Below are 24,898 nucleotides of genomic sequence, written 5' to 3'. Positions count from 1 at the left end.
GGTTCATCTTGGGAGAGCCCATCCTTGCCCTGGGCTCGGGGGGGGGGGGGGGGGGCTTCTAACGGCTGAGAGGCAAGAACGTGGCCAGAATGACCTTCCAGGCCTGTTCTGGCTGGAGTCAAGCCTCCTGCCAAGTGCCGCCGTCAGGGGCTGGGCTGAGGTCAGACATTCCGTCATGCTGGGAAAGAGGGGGCGGCAGCTCTGTCTACCTTCTGTCTCAGGCAGCTGGGCACCCAGGTGTGCCTACCTCCTGAGGAGGTCAGCAGGGGTGATCCTTGGATCCCAGCCAGCCCGACCCCTGTGAGGACCTGCATTCTGTAGTGGCCTCCTCCCAGCAGGATAGGAACAGGGGGGATGTCTGCCTGCCTGCCTGTCTGTGCTGGGCCCAAGGCCACTTCTTGTTTGTATGAGGTCAAGATGCCACTGGGACTAGGAAGAAGGCACTAGGGAGTTTCAGGGGACCTTGAAGTTAAATTCTGGCTCAAATCCTGTGCGACCTTGGGCTGGCTCCCCTCCCTCTCTGACCCTCAGTTTCCTCCCCCCTCAAATGGGACAAAGCCTCCTTGGCAGAATCATGGGGGAGAAACGAAAGTCACTTGCCTGGCACACAGCACTCAATAGGGGTGCATGAGCCATGAGTCTCAGACCTTAAGGGGGAAGGGGTGGAGAGAAAGCAGTGCTGGGACAGGTGTAGAGGCAATTGGGGAGTGTCTTTTCCCTGACCACAAGCTCCAGAGCTTTTGAAATCTGAGGCAGGTGAATGTGGGCTGGGCACCCGCTCAGCTCCACCCTCAAGGGAGCCAACTGGATCCAGTCTGTTCTTGGAGCTCCTAATAAGGTCTCAAAAAAACGGGGATGGACCTGCACGGTCTCTGCCCTCCTGTTTGCCTGGCCTTGCAGTCTATCCTTGCAGTTGGCACTAACCTCTTGTACCCCAAGCCTGGGCTTGAATCTCCATTAGACTTGTCCATTTTAACGGCCCACGGTGCCCCATGCTCTCCCAAGTCTTAGGTATGTCAGGCTCCCTGTTCCTTCTCCAGCTGGGGGAAGAACGGTGGGTGGGGGAGGCAGGCACAGGGCACACAGCTCCCTTTGTGAGAGTGGCTGAGTCACATGGGCAATGCCATCCATGCTGGGCCCTGGGGCGGCTGTGACGGGAGGTGGTGTTATCATGAGGCTACAGCTGCCCCCGCGCCTGTGGCCAGGAGGCTTTCCCACGGGAACAAACAGGAAAGTGTCTGGGAGAACCGGCTGCAAAGCATGTGGTCTGGATCCCAGGACCCAGGTTCAAGTCCTGGCTCTGGTACTGACGTACTGTGAGGCTTTGGGAAACTTCTCTTTCTCAGCCTCAGTTTTCATCTCTGTTAAATGGGAACAATCATCATTCTCTTGTAGAGGAGATGCTGGATGTGAGAGGCCTTTGCAAATGGTGGAGTGCCAGACCTTTGGCATCTGTGTTGACTTTTTTTTTTTTTAATATTTTATTTATTTATTCATGAGAGACACAGACACAAAGACAAAGACAGAGGGAGAAGCAGGCTCCCTACAGGGAGCCTGATGCAGGACTCGATCCTAGGACCCCGGGATCATGACCTGAGCCAAAGGCAGACACTCAACCACTGAGCCACCTAGATGCCCCATCGGTGTTGACTTTATGATAACTGCAGCGACATTGGCCAATGTTTGTTGACTACTGTGTGCCAGATGGGGTGCTTGATGCTTTATGAGGCCACTTTATAAGGCAAAGGGACAAGTCTGGATTTGAAGTCCTTTTGTCCAATAAAAACCGACCTCCAAGCAGGCAATGGTTGCCTGTGACCCTTCCTGCAGGTAGGCACAGCTCTTCACTGTCTGCAAGCCTGGCTCACAGTGCCCTGGGTGGGGGTTGAGAGGTGGAGAAGGGAAAGGCCTCTCCCCCCAGCTCTGTGACAGCGGGGCCCATGGAGCTCTGTCCTCTTACCCTGTCCTGGGGGCCATGTGTGGTTGCAGATCTGCTCCCACCTGCCCGGCAGTCCTGTTTCTGTTTCATGTTCAGACTGTTCTGAATAGCAGAGCTCTTGCAAGTACATCAGGGGCACTCACTCGTGCCCAGGCTGTGAGCTTTATGCATGTGACCTCATTAATTATTATCTGTGGTGTTGGCGTTTTCTCCACTTGATAGGGGAGAAGGTGGATGGCTGGGGAGACAGCGCCTGAGTCACCCAGCTGGCAGAGCTGCAGGAGAGCCAGTTGGCCTGGGCCCAGAGCCCAGGCTTCCAGTTGCTCTTCCATCCCTTAAAATGAAAACCCTTTTGCACCTTCCCCTTTCAGCACTCCCCACCCTGCCTCTGGCTTGTCACTGGCCGGTAATGCATGTGACTTCCTCCCGGCTCTGGGGACCTCAGCCTTTCATCGCTAAGCTCCAGCAATGTTTCCAGTGGACTGTTAGAAGGCTCCCCCACACGTCACAGGGACACCCCCAATCCCCTGTCCCTAAGGGCAGCCTCTTCCTTGCCTCCCAGATATCTCTTCATCCCCCTGGCCTTCACATGTGGGGTAGGGGTCCTTGCCCTGCTTCGGGTTTCTTGGACCAAAGTCTTTCCTCCTCCCCCTGTCTCTATGTCCCCCAGTGCCCCACTGGACTTCCCCTCCACCCAGCTCATCCACATGACTGGCGTCAGCCCCTAGAGTCCAAACCAGGATTCTCTTGCTGAATTCCTTTGTGTCTCCAAAATACCAGTGGGACCCAGCCCACAGGTTTTGGGGAATGAAATGAGAACAATCCACATAAAACAGAGCATCTTGCACAGTAAGCCCCATGGACACAGCATCTCTTATCAGTGCTGTTATTAGTACTAATAATAGGTACTATTGTGATTAATACGAATTTATGGGGTTTCTCATTTTTGACCCCCAGAGCACTCTGGGAACTCTGCAGTGTCAATAACTGACTCTTAGTGTCACCCTGATGTGAGCCAGACTGAGGGCCAGGTGGGCCTGCTGTCTACCCCTGCCCTGGAGCCTGGCACAGCGCCCAGCACAGAGCAGGTCTCCGAGAAGCCTGATGGTGACCGGGCAGGCAGAGCTCGGCAAGCTCTCTCCTGCCCTGGCCAATCCACCACATAGGCCTTTCTGGCATGGCCTGAGTGGCAGCTGGCTCAGATTCTGTGTCCCTTGCTCAGAGGTCCAGCTTGGGGTGCCCCTGCCATCTGCAGAGAGAGTATGCCTCCAACAGTCCTCCTGCATCCTGCTGGTCTGCACCCTCTGTGGGGGGTGTGTGCCGGGGGGACTGCTTCCTGCTGGCTTGGACCTGGGGGAACAGCTGAGGCTGCCCCAGCTACCAGCTGGCCTGGCCCTGAGGGACTCATCTTGGAGAAACTGAGGCTCAGAGGTAGTACTTGCTCAGAGACACTGCATGTCCGGGACTCCACATCCTTGGATAACTCACTTCCACTCCCTTGTTTCCTAGCTGTCCCTGCCACCCTCACCCCTCTGCATGAACTGGCCCCTCCAGCCCTGGCAATGAGCAAGTGCCCACGGTGACCCGGGAGAGAACAATGAGCCACATGAAGGCCAAGCACCCATAGTGCCTGTCTGCTGAGGGCATCGACCACAGCCTCCCGGGGGGCTGATAGCTTGGAGGGCACAGCACTGCTTACTGGCAGCTCTGGCCAGGGGGCCTTCCTGCACCTCACCATCAGCTTTGTTGCCTTCCTCCTCCCTTGATCTGTGCAGGCAGATGAGGGGTACACCTCACCCACAGCGGATTCCTGGCCTCTTAGACTGCTTCCATTCCTGTTGCATCAGGGCACTTTCCCAGGTCCCTTTACTAGAATGCAGATCCCTGCACGAGAGAAGGGGTGTATAGGCCCTGAGCATCTGTTGTGTCCAGACCCCATGCCAGAGGTCTGGGGAGGCTGGATTCATGAGTGATCAGGAGAGCCATGTGGAGCCAGACCGTCTGGGCCTCCATCCCAACTCTGACACTTGCCAACTGTGTGACCTTGGGCAAGTGAATTCCCTCCTCTGAGCTGCATTTCTCCACCTTGTGCTCTCCCTTCTCTGTCACCACATTCACGGCGAATATTTGTTGAGGACTCATCATGTGCCGGGCACTGGCCTGTGCAACATGTTTTCCTCCTCATCACTGTCCTGTGCTGCTGCGGTGATGGTGGGAGGGAAGATTCTGGGATGCAGTAAATGGTCAGTAAATGTCATCATTATTGTTATTATTGTTGCTGTCATCACTTACCCTCATTATATTGTGAAATTCCTATGGCACCTTGACTTGGGAATTGGGTAGGGATGAGGGAAGGCAGGGAGTTCCAGCTCTGCAGGGCGGGCCCTGAGCATGAGCCTTGTGGCGCTTCCCGACTCCCAGGGTGGTTATGAGTCTTAGCAGTGGGAGGGAGCTGCTGACAGAGGCCAGCAGCCGGAAGAGAATGCGGGCATCAGGCCATTTCCAAGTGTCTCGTTTTGAGCTTTTGGAGGCACCAGGAATGGTTCTTTTTCACCCGGGCCTCAGTTTCCCCTTTGGCCCAGTAGATGTACCTCTAGGGCCTCAGAATCTAGAACTGAAGTCCTAGAATGTTGAAACTTAGGGAACATGATGATGGGTCCCTTGGCTGTGGCAGCTGAGGCTCAAGGAGGGCTCAAGGAGGGCTCAAGGTGGTCAGCTGTGCATGGCCCGGCTGGCCACATGCCAAACCACTTGACACCCCGCCCCCCCACCCCCACTCCCGGCCCTTCCAGGGCTTTCCGCTCTGCCGGTCAGCGGCGGCTCCTGTCTGCTGCCAAGGAGCCTAGACTCTCCTTCAGGAAGGGGCAGTTGTCGCCTGGGCCTTGGGGGGGGGGGCGGGCAGCATCTGTGGGGGCCCGTCGCCATGGCAACCCTGGCTTCTCTGCGGGAACTTTGGGGAGAAGAGCCCCGGGCGGAAAGCAGCAGATGGAGGGCGGGGAGGCAGGGTATCCCCAGCGGGGCTGTCTGTGCCTGAAGCCGGGCACCTGCCCGCCGATGGGTGGTGAGGCCAGGCGCCCCCTTGCCCAGCGCTGAGTCATGGGCATCCCCCAGGGTCACCGCCAGAGCTCCCTCGGCCCTGCCCCCCTCCCACTATGAGAAATCCGTGACTCACGTAAGGTCCCGTCATCCCAGCCAAGCTAGGGAAGAGGGAGGAGCCCGGCTGGGGCAGGCGGGGGGCGTCCCCCCAACACACCCGCCGCAGCCGCCTCGCCGCCGGCCTCCTCCGGCCTCCGCAGCTCCTGCCCGCTCGCGCCTCCCACGCTCGCCAGCGCGCCGGCTGGGGGCAGCGACCCCGGCTGGGGGCAAAGGCCTGCCAGCCGCCTGGCCCCGCACAGGACCTTCCACCGGCACCAGGTACCAGATCGAGGGTGTGCCGGCGGGAGGGAGGAGGGGTGGGGTGTGTGGCGGAGGGTGGGGTGCTGGTGAACCGGGAATTGGGAGGTCTCTTGGCGGCAGCCAGGCTGGATAAACACTGCTGTGCGGGGGTCTCCAGAGTCGGCGGTGGATGGACAGGGAGGTGTCTCAAAGGGGTCGCGGCGCCAGAGGATGGACCCTCTGAGCGCTAGTCATTTGTTAGCAAGAGAAACTGAGGAGCAGAGTGGTATAGTCCCCAGGTCCGGCAAGCTGGGCTCTGCTCTCTGGTCTGTGAGGTCACTTCCCACTGCTGCTCCCACTGCATAGGTGGGAGAATGGAGGCTCCCAGGTGGCTTACCCAAGGTCATGCATCAAGTCTAGGGATGAAGGGCCAGGGTCCCTGGCAGAGGACTGTGCTTTTGAGGACAGCTTTGCCCACAGATGCCCAGTGTGGGTGCCAGGTGCCCAAGTGAGCCAGGGGCAGTCTGACTCCCATGACATAGGCCACTTTTGGTAGGAGGTGGTCTCAGCTGTGGGGTCTCAGAGACAGTTCTGGAAACTAGAGGCAGACTGATGGGGAAGCAGAAGCTGCGCCTGGAGCCCCCTGCCCGCTAACCACCAGGTCCCAGTGCTTCCATTGGGTTGCACTCATAGAATTTCTCCCCAGGTGCTACTGCAGCACCCACCCTGTTCCAGTGAGGGGCATCTACTGGTTCCTGTTCTCCCCTCTTCCCCACCAAACCTCCTTCCTGTGAGGCTGAGCTGGGGTCTCCCGTGGCCCCACAGGAGGGCCTGGTGCTCATTTTACTGAGGAGGGTTGGGGGACATGTATTGAGATGGGCACCTCTCACCTCACCCCAACTTCCATCCTGTCTGTAGCAGCTCTGGCCTAGCATAGGTGGGGTGGGTCGGAAGAGCCCTTGTGGCTCTTGAGGGCCAAGGAAATTATTCATGTGACATTTTTTGAGTGCCTTCTGTGTGCCTGATGGGGTGGGGTGGGGGCAGAGAGTGAGACAATTAAGGTGTCTTAGAACTCATGAGTGGTCCAGACTCTGAGCCAAGCCCCCCACCCCCTCACCGTGGGTACTCTGAGGGCAGAGCTGCTTTCTTAGGGTTGGAGACAGAGTAAGAAGCCTCTCCTGCCCTTGAGAGCTACCAGCTGCTGAGTTGGCTCCCCAGAGCCCAGGCCAGGGTCCTGTGGGAACTTTCCTGCCAAGGTCTAGAGGTTGGACTAATTTTGGGGCCAGACCTAATCTGCCTTTGTTTCAGGGACCCTGGGGATCTGAGATATAGACCCACCTCAGTCAGAGCACCTTGCCTTGCTTCTCTCTCTGGGCCTCAGTTGTTCCAGCTGCTAAATGGATATGTAGGGGTTATGATACCTGCCCTGCCTCCTGTGGTCTTGGGGCTTAACCCCAAGAGTGTCAGCTTGTAAAGCACACCACTCCGGGCATGGTCTGTGGGGGAGAGGCTGTGCTAGGCCGGCTGCATGCACTGTTGTTGCTGGCTTCAGTGCTCTGGGCCACTGGTCAGCCTGGCTGTGACACCTCCTTGTCTTGTCAGGGAGACAGATAAACAAGACAGTGAGGATCTGAGGCTGAGGAGTGACATAATTTGCTAGTAGAGGGGAAGAGAACTTTCTGAGCTGGGAGGACCTGGCTGGACTTGGAGCCAGGTGAGGAGGGGTAAAAAGGTTGATGCGCATGTATGAGGATTGGGTGGGGGCTATTTTGGGCAGAGGCAACCGCATGAAAAAGGTTTGGGAATGATGAGAGCCAGTAAGTGGGGCAGGTGATGGCACTGGAGACCTGCCACAGGTCACTTTATATGGCCTGGATTGCCAGGCTGGCAGGTACCAATATGCTCTGCAGGAGGAGGAGTGGCATTGTGGCCAGCAGCCAGGTCAGATGGGTGCTGGGTGGGGGCTGGGTGCCCTGGCTGTGACCCTGACAGGATGGGGAGGTGAGGGGTGGGCTGTGATGCCGGGTGGCCTGGCTGCCCGAAGCCTAGGCTGTGGAGCTCATCGCTTGTGCTTGGGAGGCAGCTTCACAGCTGTGGGGACAGAGGGGTGGTGGCCGCCCTGCCAGAGGGATGGCCGATTAAAGAGGCAGGGTCTGTGTGTGCCTGCCTTCAGGATGGCCTTCCTCGCGGGCCCGGCATGGCAAAGACAGGAGGGGAGGCAGGCACAGCCATGCAGGGGGCCACATGGACCACACTCCAGCTGAGCCAGGCCACAGGTCTCTGACCTCAGCTAGGGCTGCGTGTGGGGGTGGCTGAGGAGCCCCTTCCAGGGATGCAGGTACAGGTGGGCTTCTACATGGCAGGGGTGAGGAGGCAGGGGCAGGGCTCTGGGGGAGGGCGTGGGGGAGGCAGTGGGGGCATCGGGGGTGCAGGTAGGGAGGTGGGGAAATGTGGCAGCACGGCCCCAGGCCCCAGCGCCACCCCTCCCCCGACCCGGAGCCTGAGCGGGCCGGCACCCCCAGACCCTGCCTTCTGACTCTCAGCAGATGGGGGGCATCACGTGAGCAAACCCAGCATTCAGGGAACCAGGGGCCTAGAGACCAGGCAGATGGCAGGTGGGGAGGGGGCAGGCCTGGCACAAAGGGGCCCCTCAACAGAGGGGAGGGGCGGCCAGGCCCCACCTCTCCAGGCTAGCCCTCCACAGTCGGGTCCTCAAGCCTCACCGGGTGTTCCTTGAGGCCCTCGGGGAGCCCTGCAGATTCTGGGGTGAGGCTTGGACTGCTGGGGAGAGGGGAGGGGCCGGGGGTGTGGGAGGAGCTTGAGACGCACAGTTTGGGGGTCCTGCCCGGTGCCAGCCTGCCCTGGCATAGGTGGGCCGAGGCACCTGGCCAGGCCCCTCCGGCCCCAGACTCTCTCTGGCTCCCTGGAGGCTCGGCCTGAGCTAGAACGTCCTGGGCCTCCCCTGGCCTCAGACCCTGGCGGGCCCTGGGCTCAGTGCCTTGCACACCCCTTCATTCCTGCCAGGCGGGTGCTCCTGCTGTGGCCACTTGAGAGATGAGGACACTGGGGCTCGGGAGGCTCACCAGTGACCAACTGCTTGTCTTTGGGGCTCTAGAGTCTCAGATCTTGTCTGCTGTGCTCCCCTGGCCCCCTCAGTCGGGGGGCGGGGTGTTCCTGGGTTGGGCCGGGTTCTGTTCTGGGCACCGGAGAGCATGTGCCCTTGTCTCAAACCCAAGCCCACGCTCTGCCGGGGTGTCAGGACCTACAGGGATAGCAAGGCGGGTCTGCCTGGGGAGAGCCCTGGCTGTGTTCCTCTCTGGTGGCGTGAGTGTGGGCGCCAGCCTCGGTTTCCTCATCTGGACAAAGTGGGTAACACCAGTGTCCACGTCGGAGGGCTGTTGTGAACACTAAGGAGTTAATGCAGGAGAGTGTTTGGAGCAGCCCTGGCCCACGGAGGGACGGACTGACAGATGGACGTTAGCCTTTATCCTGAGATCTCCGCATCGGGTGGGTGGAGGCACTTGGTCCCAGAGACAGCTAGTAACAACCCAGGGTGCTGGGGTGGGGGCGGGGGGGCCTTCATCCTGCTTCCCCCCTGGGGAGAGCTGGGGCCACCTGGGCTCCGGCAGGACCTACCCCTTCCCCCTCCCTCCTGACTTGTGCTTTGGTGGGAAGGTCAGTGGGGTGGGCATTGGGCTTCTGAGCTGCTGCAGACTCAGGCTCAGACAGTTTGTGGTACTTGTGGCAGTTCCAGGCGGCAGAGATAAAGGCTGAGCCCCAGGGAAGCTGGCAGAGCTTCTAGGCATCGCTGGACAGGGCTCTACGTGACAGGGAGGTGGCCTTGGGGGCTGAGGCCTCGCTGTCTAGAAGCCAGGCCTGCTTGGCTCCCTGCAAGGCTGGCGGCTCTGCGGCTAATGGCTCCGGCCTGGCTCCCCGGGCTCAGGGCTACTTACGCTAACTCCAGATGGGTAACAATGAGAGACTCGAGCCATCTCTGAGACCTCTGTGCCCTCTCCTCCGGCCATTGCCCACACATCACCCCCCTGCCCAGAAGCTCTGGCTTTGACTTTCAAGCAGACGGCCACAGGGGCCCAAGCTTGTAGCCTGCCTGGACCTCGACGTCTTCTCTACACGGAGATGAGAGTACCACCCCTGGGCTGGGTGGTTGCTGGAATCTGGAGTAGCCCCTGGGTGCAAAATGTGTGCTTAGCCCATTGCGCAGCTTTTAGAGGTCTTCCCTAAACCCAGACGGAAGATTTTATCTTCAGGGTCACATGGTGGCTAAGTTAGAGCTAGGTTCAAATCCTGAAAGATGACCTTGAACGAGCAGCTCAAGCTCTCAGAGCCTCATTACTTAGGCTATAAAATGGGGATGAAGATACCTAAGTCTCTAATATCTCTCTGAGACCCTGTGGGGATTAGCTGAGACGGCTGTTGACTTAGGGCCCCATGGGCAGAAATGCCCCACGCCGAGCTGTCCCAGACCTTTGCTCTTCCATCACCCAGTGGAGCTGTCCTTCTGGGAGAGGCCGCCCAAGGTGGTGGCTCTGGGGCTGCCTGGTTCTGTCCCGGCTCCATCAACTGTGTGAACTTGGACAGGTGTATTAGCCTCTCTGTGCCTTGTTTTCCTCATCTTTATTTATTTATTTTTTTTTTTTTAAATTTTTTTATTTTTTTTTAATTTTTTTTTTAAATTTTTATTTATTTATGATAGTCACAGAGAGAGAGAGAGAGGCAGAGACATAGGCAGAGGGAGAAGCAGACTCCATGCACCGGGAGCCTGATGTGGGATTCGATCCTGGGTCTCCAGGATCGTGCCCTGGGCCAAAGGCAGGCGCCAAACCGCTGCGCCACCCAGGGATCCCCTTCCTCATCTTTAAAACGAGGATGGTGATGGTCTCTTGAGAAGGTTACATGAGCCCACTACATTTTAAGTGCTGAGTGTAGAGCCTGGCACACTCAGTAAGTGATATTGTCATTGCCAATGATCTGGGACACCACTGAGACCTCAGGATGCAACAGTGAGTTTATCCAGGAGCATTAGCCTTGTGCTCCCATGACGTTGTTGGGAAAGGCACCAGGCCCCGGAGAGCACGTGGGGCCCTTGGACACTGCCATCCAGGGGAATCTTGATCTGCTGGCATGACCCTTTCAAGAGTAGGGCTCCCTCCCGCTCCTCTCTGTGACCCAAGGCCTGACCCTCTTGGACATTGTCTTGGGCCTACCATGGGAGGCCTGAGATCAAGTTGGGCTTGTTTCCTCGGGCAGCACTCTGTGGTTACTTCTCTGCTTGGCTGAGATCCCTTGGCTACTTGGCTCCTTGCCTGCACTAGGTGGCCGACCCCCTCTGAGTCCCTGGCCAAGTATGGCTCTCAAGATGGGCTCTGTGGTTAGCACCTTGGGTCTCTGACCCTGTGGCCGTGGGGACAACTGCCCAGGCCCACCTGTCTTCATGGTGACAAATGTGAGGGGTGAATCCCACGGGGCCAACTGGGGCAACTGAGTCACATTTGGCCTGGCACCCTCTGCCTACTGCTCCCCTGGCTGGGTCACCATCTGGGAGTGTGCCAAACCCTTGGAGAGGCTCATAGTCCCTCCACCCCCCAGGACACACAGTCACTGCCTACAAAGACCCTCATTCAGTCTTGGGTGCTGCTGGCCTTGAAGATTTAAATCCTTGTCCTCATTTCCTGGATGAGGAAGCAGGTCTCAAGTTCCTGGCCTGTCAGTGGTAGTGGCGGCCTGAGCCCAGGTCTGGACCTGTTTCTTCCCGTGGCACCACACATGGCTGCTTCCGTCTGAGGTAGTGAGCTTCCCATCCCTGCAAGGGTTTAGGTTTGGCAAACAATTGTAGCTCGAACTTGAGTGTCATGGAGTGTTCTTCATGGCTCCTTCTGGCCCTGAGTGGGAGAGGCACCCAGTCCCACGTTCTTCCCAGGCACGAAGTCCCTAAGCAGCCAGCCTGCTGGTGATCCTAAGGGTGTCAGGTGATGTTTGTTGTACAGGTGGTGCCTCCATAGCCTTGCCTGTCACCGTGTGCAGGCTTCCATCATTAGTGTCATCCAGTGGCATCTTTGGGAGGCTCCCACTGGCCTCCTAATCATCCAACGAGCTGGGCGGAAGGCACACGGGGATTGGGGTGGGAGTGAGTCTGGAGGGTGTGATGGAGGGGTCAAGAAGGGGGCACACCCACCCTCAAATCATCAGGGAGCTGATGTTGCCCCTTGTTGTCCTTATGCAATGGACCTGTGCCTGGGTAGGGGTGTTCCTAACCCCGTGGCACTTCCCCCTCCCACACACCTGCATGTGACAGGGCCTCGAGAGAGCCGTGAGCAGTGGGTAGGGCCAGAAGGAATCCTCATGCGCTTCCTCAAAGCTGTATTTATCGTACATCTGTGTCTGCACCTGCCACACCCTCTTGGACTCTGCCACCTATGCACACACCCCAGAGCAGATGGGCAGAGTCTGTTCTCCAGCTCTTGGGCTGGGACCCAAGGATACCCTGGGCTGATGCGGGGTGGCGTGGGGAGCCAGGCTGGGGAGCACTAGCTGCAGTTGGGAGGACAGCCAGAGCTTCCTAACAGACTCTACAGCAGGTGTCAGCATGCCTGGGAGTCCCATCTCAGTGGGATGAGGTGGGACTTGGGTCCCCCACTTGGTTTCTCTCTCCTACAGGGCTGGAAGCCGCAGAAACTGCCGTCCAGGGAGGCGGGAGTGTTTGCAGACCCATAGCTGTAGGGTTGAAGGGACTCGGCCCCTGTTCCTGGGCTGTGAGGCCTTGGGTGCCATGCAGCCTCGTGGACCTGCCTACGCACCTCCCTTGAGTGGCTACGCGTCCTCTCCGTGTCCTGGAGATTCCAGAGCAGGGGTAGAGCTCAGGCAAAGGAGTGTACAGAACTGGGTTGGGGTCCACTTGCCAGCTGTGTAGCCCTGGGCAAGCAGCTTCTCCTCCCTGAGCCTCAGTTTTCTCAGCGGTAGAATGGGCATAATAGTGCCCCCTCATAGAGTGGCGGGCACGTGCACTGTGGAGGTTTGGTGCACGTCATATGGTTTGTGCTCTTGTGCTCCTTCCCTGCACCAGCTGCCTTGTGAGTCTCTGCATGCTGGCCCTTGGGATATGCCCATCCCCAGGTTCCTAGACCCCAGGGTCCTCCCTGGCCACAGACATGTAGTTTCCCCTCCCTGCTCCACCTTGGGGGAGCCCATGGGAATCCAGATGGAAGTTAAACATTTGCAGCAGTGAGAATAAGACCCACCTTCATGGCAGATTCTCCCCTTGGGCCCCCTCTTAGCCCTGGACCATAGGAGTAGGCTGTCGAGGGGCCTGGGAGTAGTAACTTTGCCTTCGTGGCAAGAGAAAACCCAAGGTTCAGTGATCACAGATTCAGATGAGATCTCAGACATGATCTAATCTAGCAACTTTGAAAGTCTGTCTGCGGTCCCAGTGATTTAGGAAGCTGGGGTTCCTGGGCTTCTGCATTGCAGGACTTTTCAGAGCCTTTACAGGCAGCTGTGTATTGAAAGAAATGGTAGGCTGGCATTTAGGGCCCTATTCCTACTCTCAAGCTGTGTACAGTCTTGGGAGTCACTCTCTAGCCAAGCACTTGACAGAGATGTTTATGCCCCTGAGCCAGTCAGAGGCTGGGGAGTCAGGATGGCTCAGTGGTGGAACCTCTGCCTCAAGTGGACTTTTGGATCAGATGTGTAACATCAGGATTTGGCTCCTGTGGGGAAGAGGCTTGCAGCCTGCCTGGCCTGGATTAGAATCCCAACTCTGTCTCATTCATTCATGTATTTAGCAGTCATGGAGCATCTGCTGTGGCCCAGGCACGGTGCTAATATAGGAGATACCAGTGGTGAGCCGGGTAGTAAATGTCGAGAAATGGAAAACAAGTAAGCAAATTGGAGGGTCATTTCAGACGGCGTTAAGTGCTGTGAAGGTAGAAGGTGGCATGAAGAGGGTGATCAAGGGGAGGGTAATTTTGGTTGGGTAATCATGGATGGCTTCTTAGAGGAGGACATATTTGAAATAAGGGCTGAGAAGAAACCAGTCAGGGAACAGGCCTGGGAAAGAATGTGCTACGTTGAAGGGGAAGCACATGCAAAGGTCCTGAGGATAGAAAGAAGGCTAGTGTGCTGGAGTTGGTGGGAGGGGGGCTGGCTGGCGGTGGCGGTGGCGGTGGCGGTGTGTGGGGTCGCTGGCTCACTATTTGGGCAGCTGACTTATAAAATGAGCCTCCCCATGCCTGTCCTGCACTCCGCTCTGCTCGGCGGTATCGTGAGCATTGTCAGTGTCTTTGGCCGAGACTGGGCTCTGGGCAGCAAGGACCTATGAGCGATAGTAAGTATTTTTGTCATTACAAGTACTGGGTGGCGTTGGGTGGGACCTGTGATGTTGTGCCTGTTTCTCTGCATGTCACTGTGGTTAGTGAGCACCATGTGTGTGTAAAGGCCCTGGGGGGCCCCGTCTGCGCCCTCCCCTGGCTCCCCTGAACTGCAGCCCCTTGCCAGCTCTTTTTAAGCAGAGAAGCTTCTGATCCCACAGTGACTGGCTTCTCTGGCCCAGCAGGCCCTGGAATCCTTTCCGGGGAAAGGTTCCACTGAGAACAGCAACTCCTTTCTTTGCTTTCTTTTCCTCTTCCTCCGGAGGGCCAAAAATAGTGCCCGAAGGGGACACAGCTCTGGGCCAGCAGCAAGACAATAGCTGCCTCCTGACTGCAGCTGCCTCCTGGCTCTGGTCCATGGGTGGGGGAGGAGGTGTGAGGGCGCATGGGCCCAGCGTCCCCCGGCCCCAAGCCCCTGCTGCCTTTCCCATGGCCTCTGCCAGAAACCACCGCAAAGCCCCTCCGGGCCTTTGAGTGCGACTGCTGAGGGGGTTCTCCACTTGTTCTGGGAAAGTGTTTATAGCTGCTTGGCTGAGACCCTAGCCCCTTAGTGCCCTGAGCAGCGCCACCGTGCCTCCTGATCTGCTGCTGGTCTGGAGCCACAGGCCCCAGTGGGGGCATCCTCTTTCCTGCCCTGACACGTGGGGACCACTCCATGTCTTTGATGCCCTTTCCCCTTTGAATGGCTCTGAAGGACTTTTTAGAGGCCAAAGGGATGTGCCCTCTTGGAAGGAAGTGAGCTCCCTGTCACTTGAGGTGATCAAATAAAAGTTTGGATGTGCACTGGATCGGGGTGGGGGGGCAGGACTAGTCAAGCGTCAGATGGACATTTAGCCTTGATGTCTCTTGGAAGAGATCTTGGCTTGAAGTTCACAGCCCACCCTACCAGCCGGGTGGCCTTGAGAAAGTCACATCAGTTCCCTGAGCCTGTTTCCTTATCTGTAAGTTAGCTTCAACAGGGCTGACCTTGCAGAGTGGTAGGGATACATCTCCAAAATGCCTAGGGTAGCACCTGGCACAAAGAACACAAAGAATCGGTTTCAGAAGCTTTGCCTGTGTTCTCTTCCCTTCCCACACTCCTGTGCTTACTCTGGAGCACAGATGGGAGGGTCTGACCCACTCTTGGCCCCCAGAGAATGCTCTGGAAGGAAGCCAGGGGGAACCCCCAGCCCTAGGGATAACTCAGAATGAAGATCCGTGGTGTGCTGTGGCTACCTAGGAAAGCTTTTTGGAGCAGGTGCCTCCCGGAGACACTTCTAGGGAATGTACGTGTACATCCTGCACCTGGGGGGGCCAGTGATGAGGGGTGGAGGGAGTCCAGCCTGGGATGAGGTCAGGGCCACAGGCCGGCAGCCTCCAGGGGCAAATGTAGCTGACCACGCCAGGCATCCTGGGCCACAAGGGTGGCCCCACCGGGCCCTGAAGGATTTGCTACCCAAGTCTCCCGACTCAGATGCTGACCCGCTTAGGGAGGTAGCCCTCACTGCTCTCCGTAACCCACGGTCCTCAGCCCTGCCCCTCCTGCCGGCTCCGGCTGGGCCTGGCCAGCATCTGAGTCGGGAGACTTGGGTACCGGACAAGTTAGGGCGCTTGTGCGGAGCTGGGTCGGAGCCGGGCGGTGACGTAGTTCCCTTCCTGCAGCTGCCAACAGTTGCCAGGGAAACGGTTGCCAGGGGCTGCTGTCACCTGCGCCCCTTCTCCCAGACTGGTGGCTGGGGCTCGTCGTCTTCCCTGGCTGCCCGCTTTGTTTGAAGCTCCAGTGGGGGGGTAGGGGCGGGGTGGCTCGGCTTCAAAGTCCTCCTCCCCAGAACCTGATCCCCGCGCCAGCAGGCTGCAGCCCTTCGCTCCCTCGGTCACGCTCTTTATGTACTTCTAGTGCACTCGATGCCACAAAGGACGAGTCCAGGTACGATTTCCCCTCCTCCCGTCTTCCCTCCATCCCTCTCACTCCTGGTCCTGCTTCCCCCCTTCCCTTCTTCTCGTTCTCCTCCCTTGCCTCCCCTTCCCCTGCTCCTTTTCTCTTCCTTTCCCTTCCTCTCTCTCTCTTTCTTCTTTCCCTCCATCCTTTCTCCCCCATCTCCCCTCTCTCCCCAGCACTGCCAGGGGAGCTGATGGATGGGGGTGGGAGGTGGAGATAGGGGGCACTAGGAGCTCTGGGACAGGCACAGATGCCATGCTAAGGGGGATTTATCAACTAAACAGCAGCCACAGCAGGAAGTGGTGGGGCTTAGGGCTCCACCCCACTCCCTTCAGCCTCACTCTAGCTAAAAACCGATTTTCTGCCTTTGGGCTGCACCCTCAGTGAATAAAGATAAACCTCTGAGAGGTGTTGGGAGGCTGCATCCCCAGGCTGGCAGGAGCCATGGCATGGGAGTCCCCTGGGCTCTGAGCAAAAGGGTATTTGGAACCCCAGGGAGACACATCTGGAAGCATCTTTGCTGTGAATTTTTAAAGAGAAGGCTCTTCTAGCAGTCAGGTAAAGTCAAGGGGAAGCGGGCTGCAAAATCAAGAGCATCAGATCTGGAGCTGGGCCCTGGGGTAGCATCTTGGGTCCACCACTCTCTGGCTGTGCCATCTCCAGCAGGTAGCTCTACTTCCAGGGGCCTCAGTTTCCCTCTTTGTTAAATGAGCATAAAGGCACGCTTCTCTTAAGGTTTGGGGGAGGGCAAGTGTGTTCCTTTGTGTAAAGAGCTTAAACTCGAGTCTTGCATTTTCCAAGAGCTTAATTCTAGCTGTGTTACTGGAGGTGGTGAGCACACCGGCCCTCCAGGGGTGCGAATAGCAATGGGAGGCCCTGGGGTGCTGTGTATTCAGTGAGCAGAATGGGATCCTGGTCTGTGCCTCCACTGCACCGCCCTGGAAGGGGGCTGGTGCCTCAGCCTTGCCCAGGCCCCCAGCATTCTTAGAGAAGGACACCTGGCTGTGTGCCCTGTGTGCCTCTCAGCCAGGGATCTGGGACTGGGAAGAGGAAGAAAGAGAGGGAGAGTTCGTGGCTGACCTCAACAAAACTAGGGTCCTGTACTCCAAAGACTGGCATTCGGCTAGGTCCAGGGTAGCTGCTCTGCAGCCCCCAGAGCAGGGTGGTAACTGGGCTGACCTTGTAGGCCTGCCCTTGGGCAGAGTAGGAGCACAGATGGGGAAGGGACACTTCAGCCAGCCAGCTGAGTCTGCGTGTGGTTTGAGAGGGAAGAGAGTCTGGCCAGGAGGAGGAGATGGCCCAACGCTGCTCCTCGCTGCCACCTCGGACATAAGCCCTGCCTTTCCCTGGAAGCATCCTAAGGCCTGGCCTATAGAGAAGACAGGTGGGGACACGGATCATAGTCATCCACAGAAGGAAACCAAGTCTCAGAGGGGATAGGCTGGCCGAAAGTTCCAAGGGCCAGTTGGCTGCAGAGCTAGTTCCGGGCTGTGCACATCTAACTCCTGTCACCCCCACTCTGGGAGGCTGCATTCTCTGGGCAGGTGCTGTGTGTCCTGGGGTCCCGGAGCCCAGCCTTGGCAGCTCCCTGGGGAGAGGGTTGCAGGGAGAGTTGGTGGGGGGTGGGGACTCACACTGTGCCAGGAGCATGGAGCTGGCACCAGAGACCCTGCGCTGCTTCCGAGAAACCCTGGTGCCTGAGCCCAATCCCAGCCTGGGCCAGATCTGGGATCCTTTCTGATCTCTTCTCTTTTAGGTTCCAAGTCCCTATAATCCAGTCTCACATTCTAAGAGGCTTTGATTCTCTGCTTCTAAAAGCTCTGGCATGCTCCTGTTGCCTCTTTCTTTCTCTTTTCCTTGCCCCTCCCCTCCCTCTCCCTCCCCCTCTGTCCCTCTCCCTTTGTCCCTCTCCCTCTCCCTCTCTCTCTCTCTCTCTCTCTCTCTCTCTCTCATTCAATTCCAACCCTCTAAGTGTCCCAGCTGTGTGAGGACAGGCTGAAGGCCCAGCTGGCTGTGGCTGAACTTAATGGAATGGCCAACCTGGGGACAAGGCTGGCAGTGCCCCTTTCCCCCAAGAGCTGCTGCTCTGGCCACCGCCGGCCGAAGGGAGGTGGGATGGGGCCTCATATACCTTGGGCTCCCTAGGGACCTCTTGCCTGGAAATGTCAAGGATGGTGATGAGTTGCCCTGGGGAACATCACAGTCTAAATGGCTCCTGCAGCCCATCTCATGGTAGCTAATGGCCTCTGAGGGGAAGGGAGGGCTGGAGCTGGGAGGGAAGGTGCTGACGGCTGTATTATCTGGGTGGTGGCAAGACTTTTGAGAGCTTGTTTCTAGTGTTGGTAACAGGTGCCCATGCTATAAAGGACACACCCTCACAGTGGGCTGGGAAACTAAGCAAGGAAGCTCTGTGGATTTTCTTTCTGCTGGACTTATCAGAGCCTTTGACATGCTAACACACAAGGCCAAGCAGTGCCTGCAATATTTCTCTAACTTGGGAACTAATGCTTCTTAGAAAGTGCTCTGGCAAAGTTACTACTTGGTAAAGATGAGGAGACAGTCCCAGAGAAGGGATAGGACTCCGGGATCACCATGACAAAAAGCATAGCTTTGAGGTTGGGCAGCCTTGGGTCTGAGTCCCGGCTTGGCTGCTTATTTGATCTTGGGCGTCACCTAACCTCTCTAGACTTTAATTTCCTTTTCTTTAAATTGAGGGGTCATAATAGCATTTGCTCCCCAGACCCATGGTGACGACTGAATCGTAATTTGTGCAAAGTGCTTTGCATGATGCCAGCACAGATTGAACACTTTCTAAATGAAGCTGCCATCCTCTCTCTCCTCAGATTCCTGGGTCCTTCCTGCTGGGTCAGATAGATCCTGTTCCCCTCCCCACAACCATGTGGTGTCAGGAACTGCAGTAGAGGCAGGGTGCGGAGGCCAGAGGCCCAGGGCATTGGCCACGTCTTAAGGCTGGCATCCCAGGGAGGAGGACCAGTGTGTGGAAAGGCTTGGAGTGGGGAACACCCAAGCCCGGGCTCACCTCTCCTTGTGTGACTCTACGTTGGCCTCTCTGAGGCCTCAAGTGAATGTTCTGGTGCCAGATAAAGCAGGCTTCAGGATGGGTGGCTCTGGGTAAGGCTCTTGGGGAGGACTGAGTCCTTTCACACAGACCGACCCCTTCCTTCCATCCTAGCCGAGAGCATTCTGCTTCTGCCCTTCCTCGGTCTCCCGCAGGGCCAGGGCCCGTCTGGGTACACAGAATTGTTGCCCATGGACTTGGCTGTACCAGAAGCCACAGGGCGATGCGGCCATGCTGCTGGGGACGGCCCTCCAACGAGTCTGGTGCAAGAATGTGAGACTCACCCCAGGCAGTGCGTGGGCATGGCCTTGGCATCCGCCAGCCTCTGGGGGCAGGCAGTTAGTTAATTTTTTATTCTCCTTTATTGTAGAATTCCTGAAACCTGAAGTCACTCTGCTTCCCCAGCCATCCCAGAACACCCTTGTGGGGAAAACCTCTAGCTTGGATGGTCACCTAGCTGGAGCTTAGCCACTTGGTTGGGGAATGGGAGCAGAGGCAGGAAGAGACTGGGTACTGCTGGGGGCCCTAGGGCAGGGGCTGGTCTAAGAGGGAGCTTGGCCCTCGCTCCCACCTAGGTCTGATGGGGGTCCCTCCTTTGATTTGTTGGATAGGTGGTGTTTCTAAGTAAGATTTTTATCAAATACTTTGGAAAGTGCCAGCGGGAGGGTCTTCTTAGCCTCCCCCCCACCAGCCCCCATGGAGGAAGCACCTGCTGGAGCTGTCTCTAACTGTCTCCCCTGGCTGCCCTTTGAGGTCTATGCAGCCCTCTGTTCCTCTGCCACAGAGCTGACCTGCCCCCACTACCAGCGTTCTTCAGCTCTCTCCTTGGTCCCTTGCAGACCCATACTTCACGTGCATGTGCACACACAAGACACACTCATATGCATGCTTACATTCTCAAGGCTTGATGCTCACCATCCCCCTTGTCTCTGTTCTGGGTCAAATCCTTCTTTTCCTAAGCCCTCTGCCCTGGGCTCAAGGGGGTAGCCCACAGCTCTATGTTGCCCCCCCCCCCCTTAATGGGGAGCAGCTAAGGATTCAGGATGGAGCAGGACAGCTGAGCTGCATCCTCTTCCTTCTGTCCCACCCCCATGGAAGGCAAGATGAGGCTGACACCTGAAAACCTGCTCCAGGGCTCCCCTTCCACCCCTGCCCTCCTTCTCCCTTTTGTCCTTTGGGAAGCCCCTTCCAGGTTCCTGGAACCCTGCTAAGCACCAGGTAAACCCTACAGGGAGCAGGACCTGTCCTTGCCAGCGAGTGGAGAAGAGGCACTGCTGGCCTGCAGGCTGCCCCAGCCCCCAGCCCAGGCCATGCCATTCAGCCGCTGCGTGATCTGGGGTTGGCCCCCTCATCTCTGACTTTCTCTGTAAAACACGGCTACTGCTATCCTAGGCTTGTAACCCAGCGGTTCCAAGCCCGTGGAGTGTCAATCAAGGGGACTCTTGTTAAAGCCCACCCCAGACCTTCTGCCTCTGATCCTCAGCGTGAGGGCCATGTGAATCTGATTTTAGTGAGCTCACCAGGGTGAGTCTGAGCCAGGGGCAAGTTTGGGCACCTCTGATGTGAACTTCTCATGCAGTGGAGGCATAGAGAGTGGAGAGTGGGCTGTGATCCCCCTGCCCCCTGAACACGTAGTTAATTCTGACAGGGGAGGGTGGTTAGGTGACACTTTATGGGGAGGGTGTATCTTCAACGGAGGCTTAGTAGATGGGTTGGGTTGTCACAGGGCTAGGGAAGGCCTTCCAGGCAAAGGGTCAGTCTCGAGATGGGGAGGAAACGTCCACAGTGTGTGTAATGGGAAGCAGAAGAAAAGCTGTGGGGGAGCAGGTCTGGGCATCAGCCCGGTTGGGTATGTTAGAGAAGTGCCTGCCCAGGAAGGGTTAACCCCAAGCAACCAGGTCCTGTCCACTCAACTTCCACCTCCGTCCTCCAAGGAAATGGGTTTTCCAGGAGCCTGGACTGGGCCAGCAAGGACTCATGGCTCTACATGGATGGCACAGGAAGTGACTCAGGACCCCAGCGGGAGAAAGTGAGCCACGGGTTCCCTGCCTGTTGCCCCCTCCCCCATCATGAAGATGGACAGGGCTGGGCCTGAGTGGGACCCTTCTCCTGGGCCTGGCCAATTCTGGGCATGAGTGGGGGTACAAGCTCTGGCCACCTTCTGCTCTGCCTGTGTCCCTGGGGACCCCGTGACGGTGGCCCCCATTGTGTTGAGCTGGGCTGGACCATTCTGTTCTCCTTTATGTTTACGGAAGGCCTGAAATTGAGAGCAGCTGCCCCAGAAGCAGTTATGGGAGGGGACCTCTCCTGGGGTACTTGGCCCCCAAACCCAATCCCCAGGCTGGAGTTGTCTGCACCTGTCAGTGGCCTTGGCTACCCTGTCATTCTTACCTCCTGTTTGGGGGGATCTCCCAAAGCCAGGGGAGCATGTATCTCTAGGACCTTTGCCAGTGCCAGCTCTGCAAGGAGTTCTCTTAGGGTGAGGCGCAAGGTCTGTGCCTTGGCCCCACCTGGGGTGACCTTGGATCAGATAACCTTTCCCCAGCCTCAGTGTCCTGGTCTGTAAAATAGCAAAACAGTAGGACCAGTCTCACAGAGTGGCTCTGGGGATTTCAGGTGACAGCGTGGTTGACGCTACTGCTGTGATCATCGTGGTGCTGCTGCTAGAGTAGCCCTCTCAGCAACTCCTGGGTCTGGCCTAGTGCCATGTGAGGTTTGACAAAGGTCTTGCTGGCATGCCGATGGTTGGTTTTAAGAGTATTTGATGGCTGAGGCCTGTCCAGAGACCAGGGACAAGGTTCTGCCTGTGTAGAGGTCCACGTATGGGCCCCTGAACCCCTGGGGTTCAGCTTTCAGAGCTCCTCCTTCCTCGGCTGAGTCGAGTGGTGGAGGCACCCGGGCTGGTGACCAGGGCATTCTGCAGCCCTGCTGGGGGTGCTGGGAGAATGTGGCCCCCATTATAGATGCCAACTGCACCCTCTGAGTCAACTGCACCCTCTGAGTCAGCTGCACGGGGCAGTGGGAGTGTACAGGGGGCAGACGTCCCCCCACCCAGGCCACAGGCAGGGGGTAGAGGGAAGGAAGAGAGCGACGTGATGGGCAGCGGGCAGCGTGCTCTGTAGTGTGAAGTGAGGCTGGGAGGGTGCCAAGTGGACAACCAGGCAGTGCCCTCCCCCTTCCCGGTAGAGGCTGCGATCTCCTTGTCCCCGGTCCTGCTCTCCCTCCCCTCAGAGGGCATGTGAGTAGTTCAGGCCAGGGCCGCAAGGACAGAGGTTTTCTGGGTGGGGTTGCAGTTTTCCCATGGCGCTTCCGGAAGGGAAGTTTCATGCTCTAAGAATTTCCCGTCAAGGTGCTCTGGAGGCTGAGCTGGCCAGGGCCGCAAGGCGGGGGGCACGGAGGTGGGAGGAGAAGGGGGTAGGGCCCTGCGACAGGCCGGGGGTGGACTTAGGGGCAGGCATAGGCCGGTCAGAAAGCACACAGAGATATTTAGCCGACACCTGTGGTGCCCACCACATGCCTGGCCATGTTCTACGTCCTTTACAAGTATCAAGTCATTTATAGATGTGGCAGGTGAGGCCTAGAGAGGGTGAGTGACTGGCCCAAGGACACACAGCTTATCCAGCAGGAGAAGTTGGCGTTGGATGCAGACAGAGTCCACTCCGCTGCCTAAGAGTGGGTTGAAGGAAGCCCAGTGGATTCTCCTACTCAAATCCCGGGAATGTCTATGGGGACAAGGTTGTCCACCTAAGAGCGGCTGTTGAAACAGTGGGGTAGAGATGAGCCTGGAAGTGTCAGGGTCGTGCAATTGGTCCCTTGACTGTGTTTGCATCCCTTCCATGGTACTCACAGTGGCACAAGCTCCCTTGTCCACCAACCTCCCCCTCTGCCCCCCATGACTGGAAGTTCACTTCTTTGTCTCAGCCTTTTTGTTCTCAAAGCTCGATCTGGGAGGGTTGATGCAAAGTGGATGACTGCCCTGTCTAGGGAGCAGTGGTCACTTTGAAGGTCAGTGGGCCAGAGACGTACATGGATTTTTGGCCAGCTCCATCCTTGCTTGTTGTGTGATGTCAGGAAGTCATTGATCCTCTCTGGGTCTTGAATCCGAATACCATAAAATGGAGAATTTGGACAAATCCATAAGCCATCTGTCAGCTTCGAGTTCACAAGTGTAGAGCAGTGGTTGCAGCGAGGAGGGGCTGCCTGGAGGAGGTGATATTTGGATCGGGGATCAGAGGTAGCAAGCAACAGGGACTGGCAGAAAGGAGAGGAAAGAAGTGGGTCCAGGCGGGACATATCTCTGTCTCCCGACGCTGGGTTTCCTCCTGCCAGTCTGAGGTGGCAGGACATGGTTGCAAAAAGGGCCAAAATGCTGAGAGAGGGCACAGAGTGAAACCTTAAAAATCACAACCTGGCCGGTAATGACCATTCCCTAAAACACATTCATATGGTTCTTCTAAGGAGTCTTGTGATGCCACAGAGGCAAGACAATGAGCCTGGTTGACCGATAACGGGACTGACAAGGCCCTAAGAAATTGGGGTTCCATTATGCGTGGTGGGGCATAGGGGACTGCCTCTAGTTTCAGGGGGTCAGGTTAGTTCAAGGAAGGAGACAATGAGCTCCTCCCTGGGCCCCATCCCCCATCCCTTTGATGCTACCATCAAATATTCCATCCAAAAGCCACCCCTTCCTGGAAGCCCCCTTTGGCTTCCCCCAAATTTAGACTTGTTGTGTGCACCCAGGTCTCCAGGCTTTCCTTCGCCTGGCTCGCGGCAGATGATTGCATGTGTCACCGCAGCCACCGCAGCTCCCCGTGAACGGAAGATGCCCATGTGTCTGTCTGTGCCTAGCTCAGTCACGGGGCCAGCTGGCCGTGGGGAAGCCACCAGCTCGTCCCTCTGAGCGCCGGGCATGCGGGTTTCCTGCCAGGCACCGCAGTCGGGACCAGGCAGGGAGGCCCTGGCCTCTGGAGTGATCCTGGGCATCTCACTTAACCCCTTGGGCTTCGCATCCCAGGTCTGTGGAAGGGGCAAGGGCAGGGCCCACCCGGCAGGGCTGAAGCGAGGCCGAGTGCAGGCACAGGGGTGCTGTGGGAAAGCACGGGCTGGACGACTGGTGCTCAGCTAGCGCAGGCCGCGGGGGGTCGGAAGCGCCCCCTCCCCACCCGGGCCCTACTGTCCCAGTCTCCCTGTCCCGGCGGAACGCACCTCTGCCTTTTCCCGGCTCCCCCTGGTGGTCACGACAGGGAGCACCCTCTCCCCGGCTCCCTGCAGAGGGCGCTGCCGGGCGCTGATGTTGGCTCTGCTTCCCCGACCCCTCACCCCTCCGACTGTCTGCCCAGCCTTTGTCCTGCAGCCCCCCTCCCCCCGCCCCCGCGCCCTGGGCCGGTCCGCAGGGATGGGCCAGGAGCTCCCTTCCTTGCTGAGGGGGGAACGCACCACCCTGCGCGGCCTGGGGACACAGGAGGCCCTGGCCAGTGGTGGGAAGCGAAGGAGGCTGGGGCTGACTATACAGGGAATTCTGGAAGGCTTCCGAAGGCAGTGTCCTCTGAGCTGGGTCTTGGGGATGATGATGGTGAGGTTCCTGGAGGAGGACCCGGAAAGCTCCTATTTTCCTGTGTCTCCTCGAGGCCTGGAGGGGCAGGGCCGTGGGGTGCTTCCAGGTGGTGCTGGAGTCTAGCCAGGATTGCCCCAGGGCTGCTGGGTCTACAGGGAAGGACTATTACCAGCCTTGTCTTGGGTGGTGTGCACGGGGCCATGCAGCAAGGGAGAGGAGGAGCCGGGCCTGAGCTCAGCCTGGGCGGCCGCTGCCCCCTGATGCTCAACTTTGGCAGCTCTGGGGAGACCCACGAGCTGTTCCCACACTGGCCTCCTTACCTCACGTCCCACACCCAAGCTGCACCGCCCTCCCCGTCTGCAGGGCTGGCCCGACCAGCCTGCACCTCTGGCCCCAGCTAACTCTCCTGGCCTCTTTCAGGTGCTGACTTCTCAGGTGACCTTGGGGTGGAAGATGGGTGCCCAAGTGCTGCTGCAGATGGCACTGTTCCTGCTAGGTGTGCTCCTCCTGGTTCAAGGTAAGCTATCTTGGGGATGCCCTGGGACTGTTGTGACTTAGGCTACAAAGCTCCGTGTCTAGGACAGCTGCGGGCATATCCACCAACCCCTTTGGGCAGGCACAGGACTTTAGATACAGTTTAGCTAATGGA

At 57.8% G+C, this 24,898-nt stretch overlaps 1 protein-coding gene across 4 annotated transcripts in view; it reads left to right on the top strand.

Moving 5' to 3' along the window:
- ADGRG1 (adhesion G protein-coupled receptor G1) overlaps nucleotides 1–24,898 on the top strand; it is a 37,141-nt gene that overhangs the window by 1,837 nt on the left and 10,406 nt on the right. The window contains exons 1-2 of one of the 4 annotated variants that reach the window (XM_038530950.1): nucleotides 5,202–5,353; nucleotides 24,670–24,766. In XM_038530950.1, coding sequence (XP_038386878.1) covers nucleotides 24,703–24,766 — 64 coding nt within the window. In that variant the 5' untranslated portion in view covers nucleotides 5,202–5,353; nucleotides 24,670–24,702. Of the gene's footprint in view, nucleotides 1–5,201; nucleotides 5,354–15,451; nucleotides 15,605–16,029; nucleotides 16,175–24,669; nucleotides 24,767–24,898 lie in introns of those variants that run through there. The other 3 variants (XM_038530952.1, XM_038530953.1, XM_038530951.1) reach the window with 3 other exon arrangements.

This window comes from Canis lupus, chromosome 2 (assembly GCF_011100685.1).
Source record: "Canis lupus familiaris isolate Mischka breed German Shepherd chromosome 2, alternate assembly UU_Cfam_GSD_1.0, whole genome shotgun sequence".
Classification (NCBI taxonomy): Eukaryota; Metazoa; Chordata; class Mammalia; order Carnivora; family Canidae; genus Canis; species Canis lupus.
This window is presented reverse-complemented; position numbering and strand designations above follow the sequence as displayed.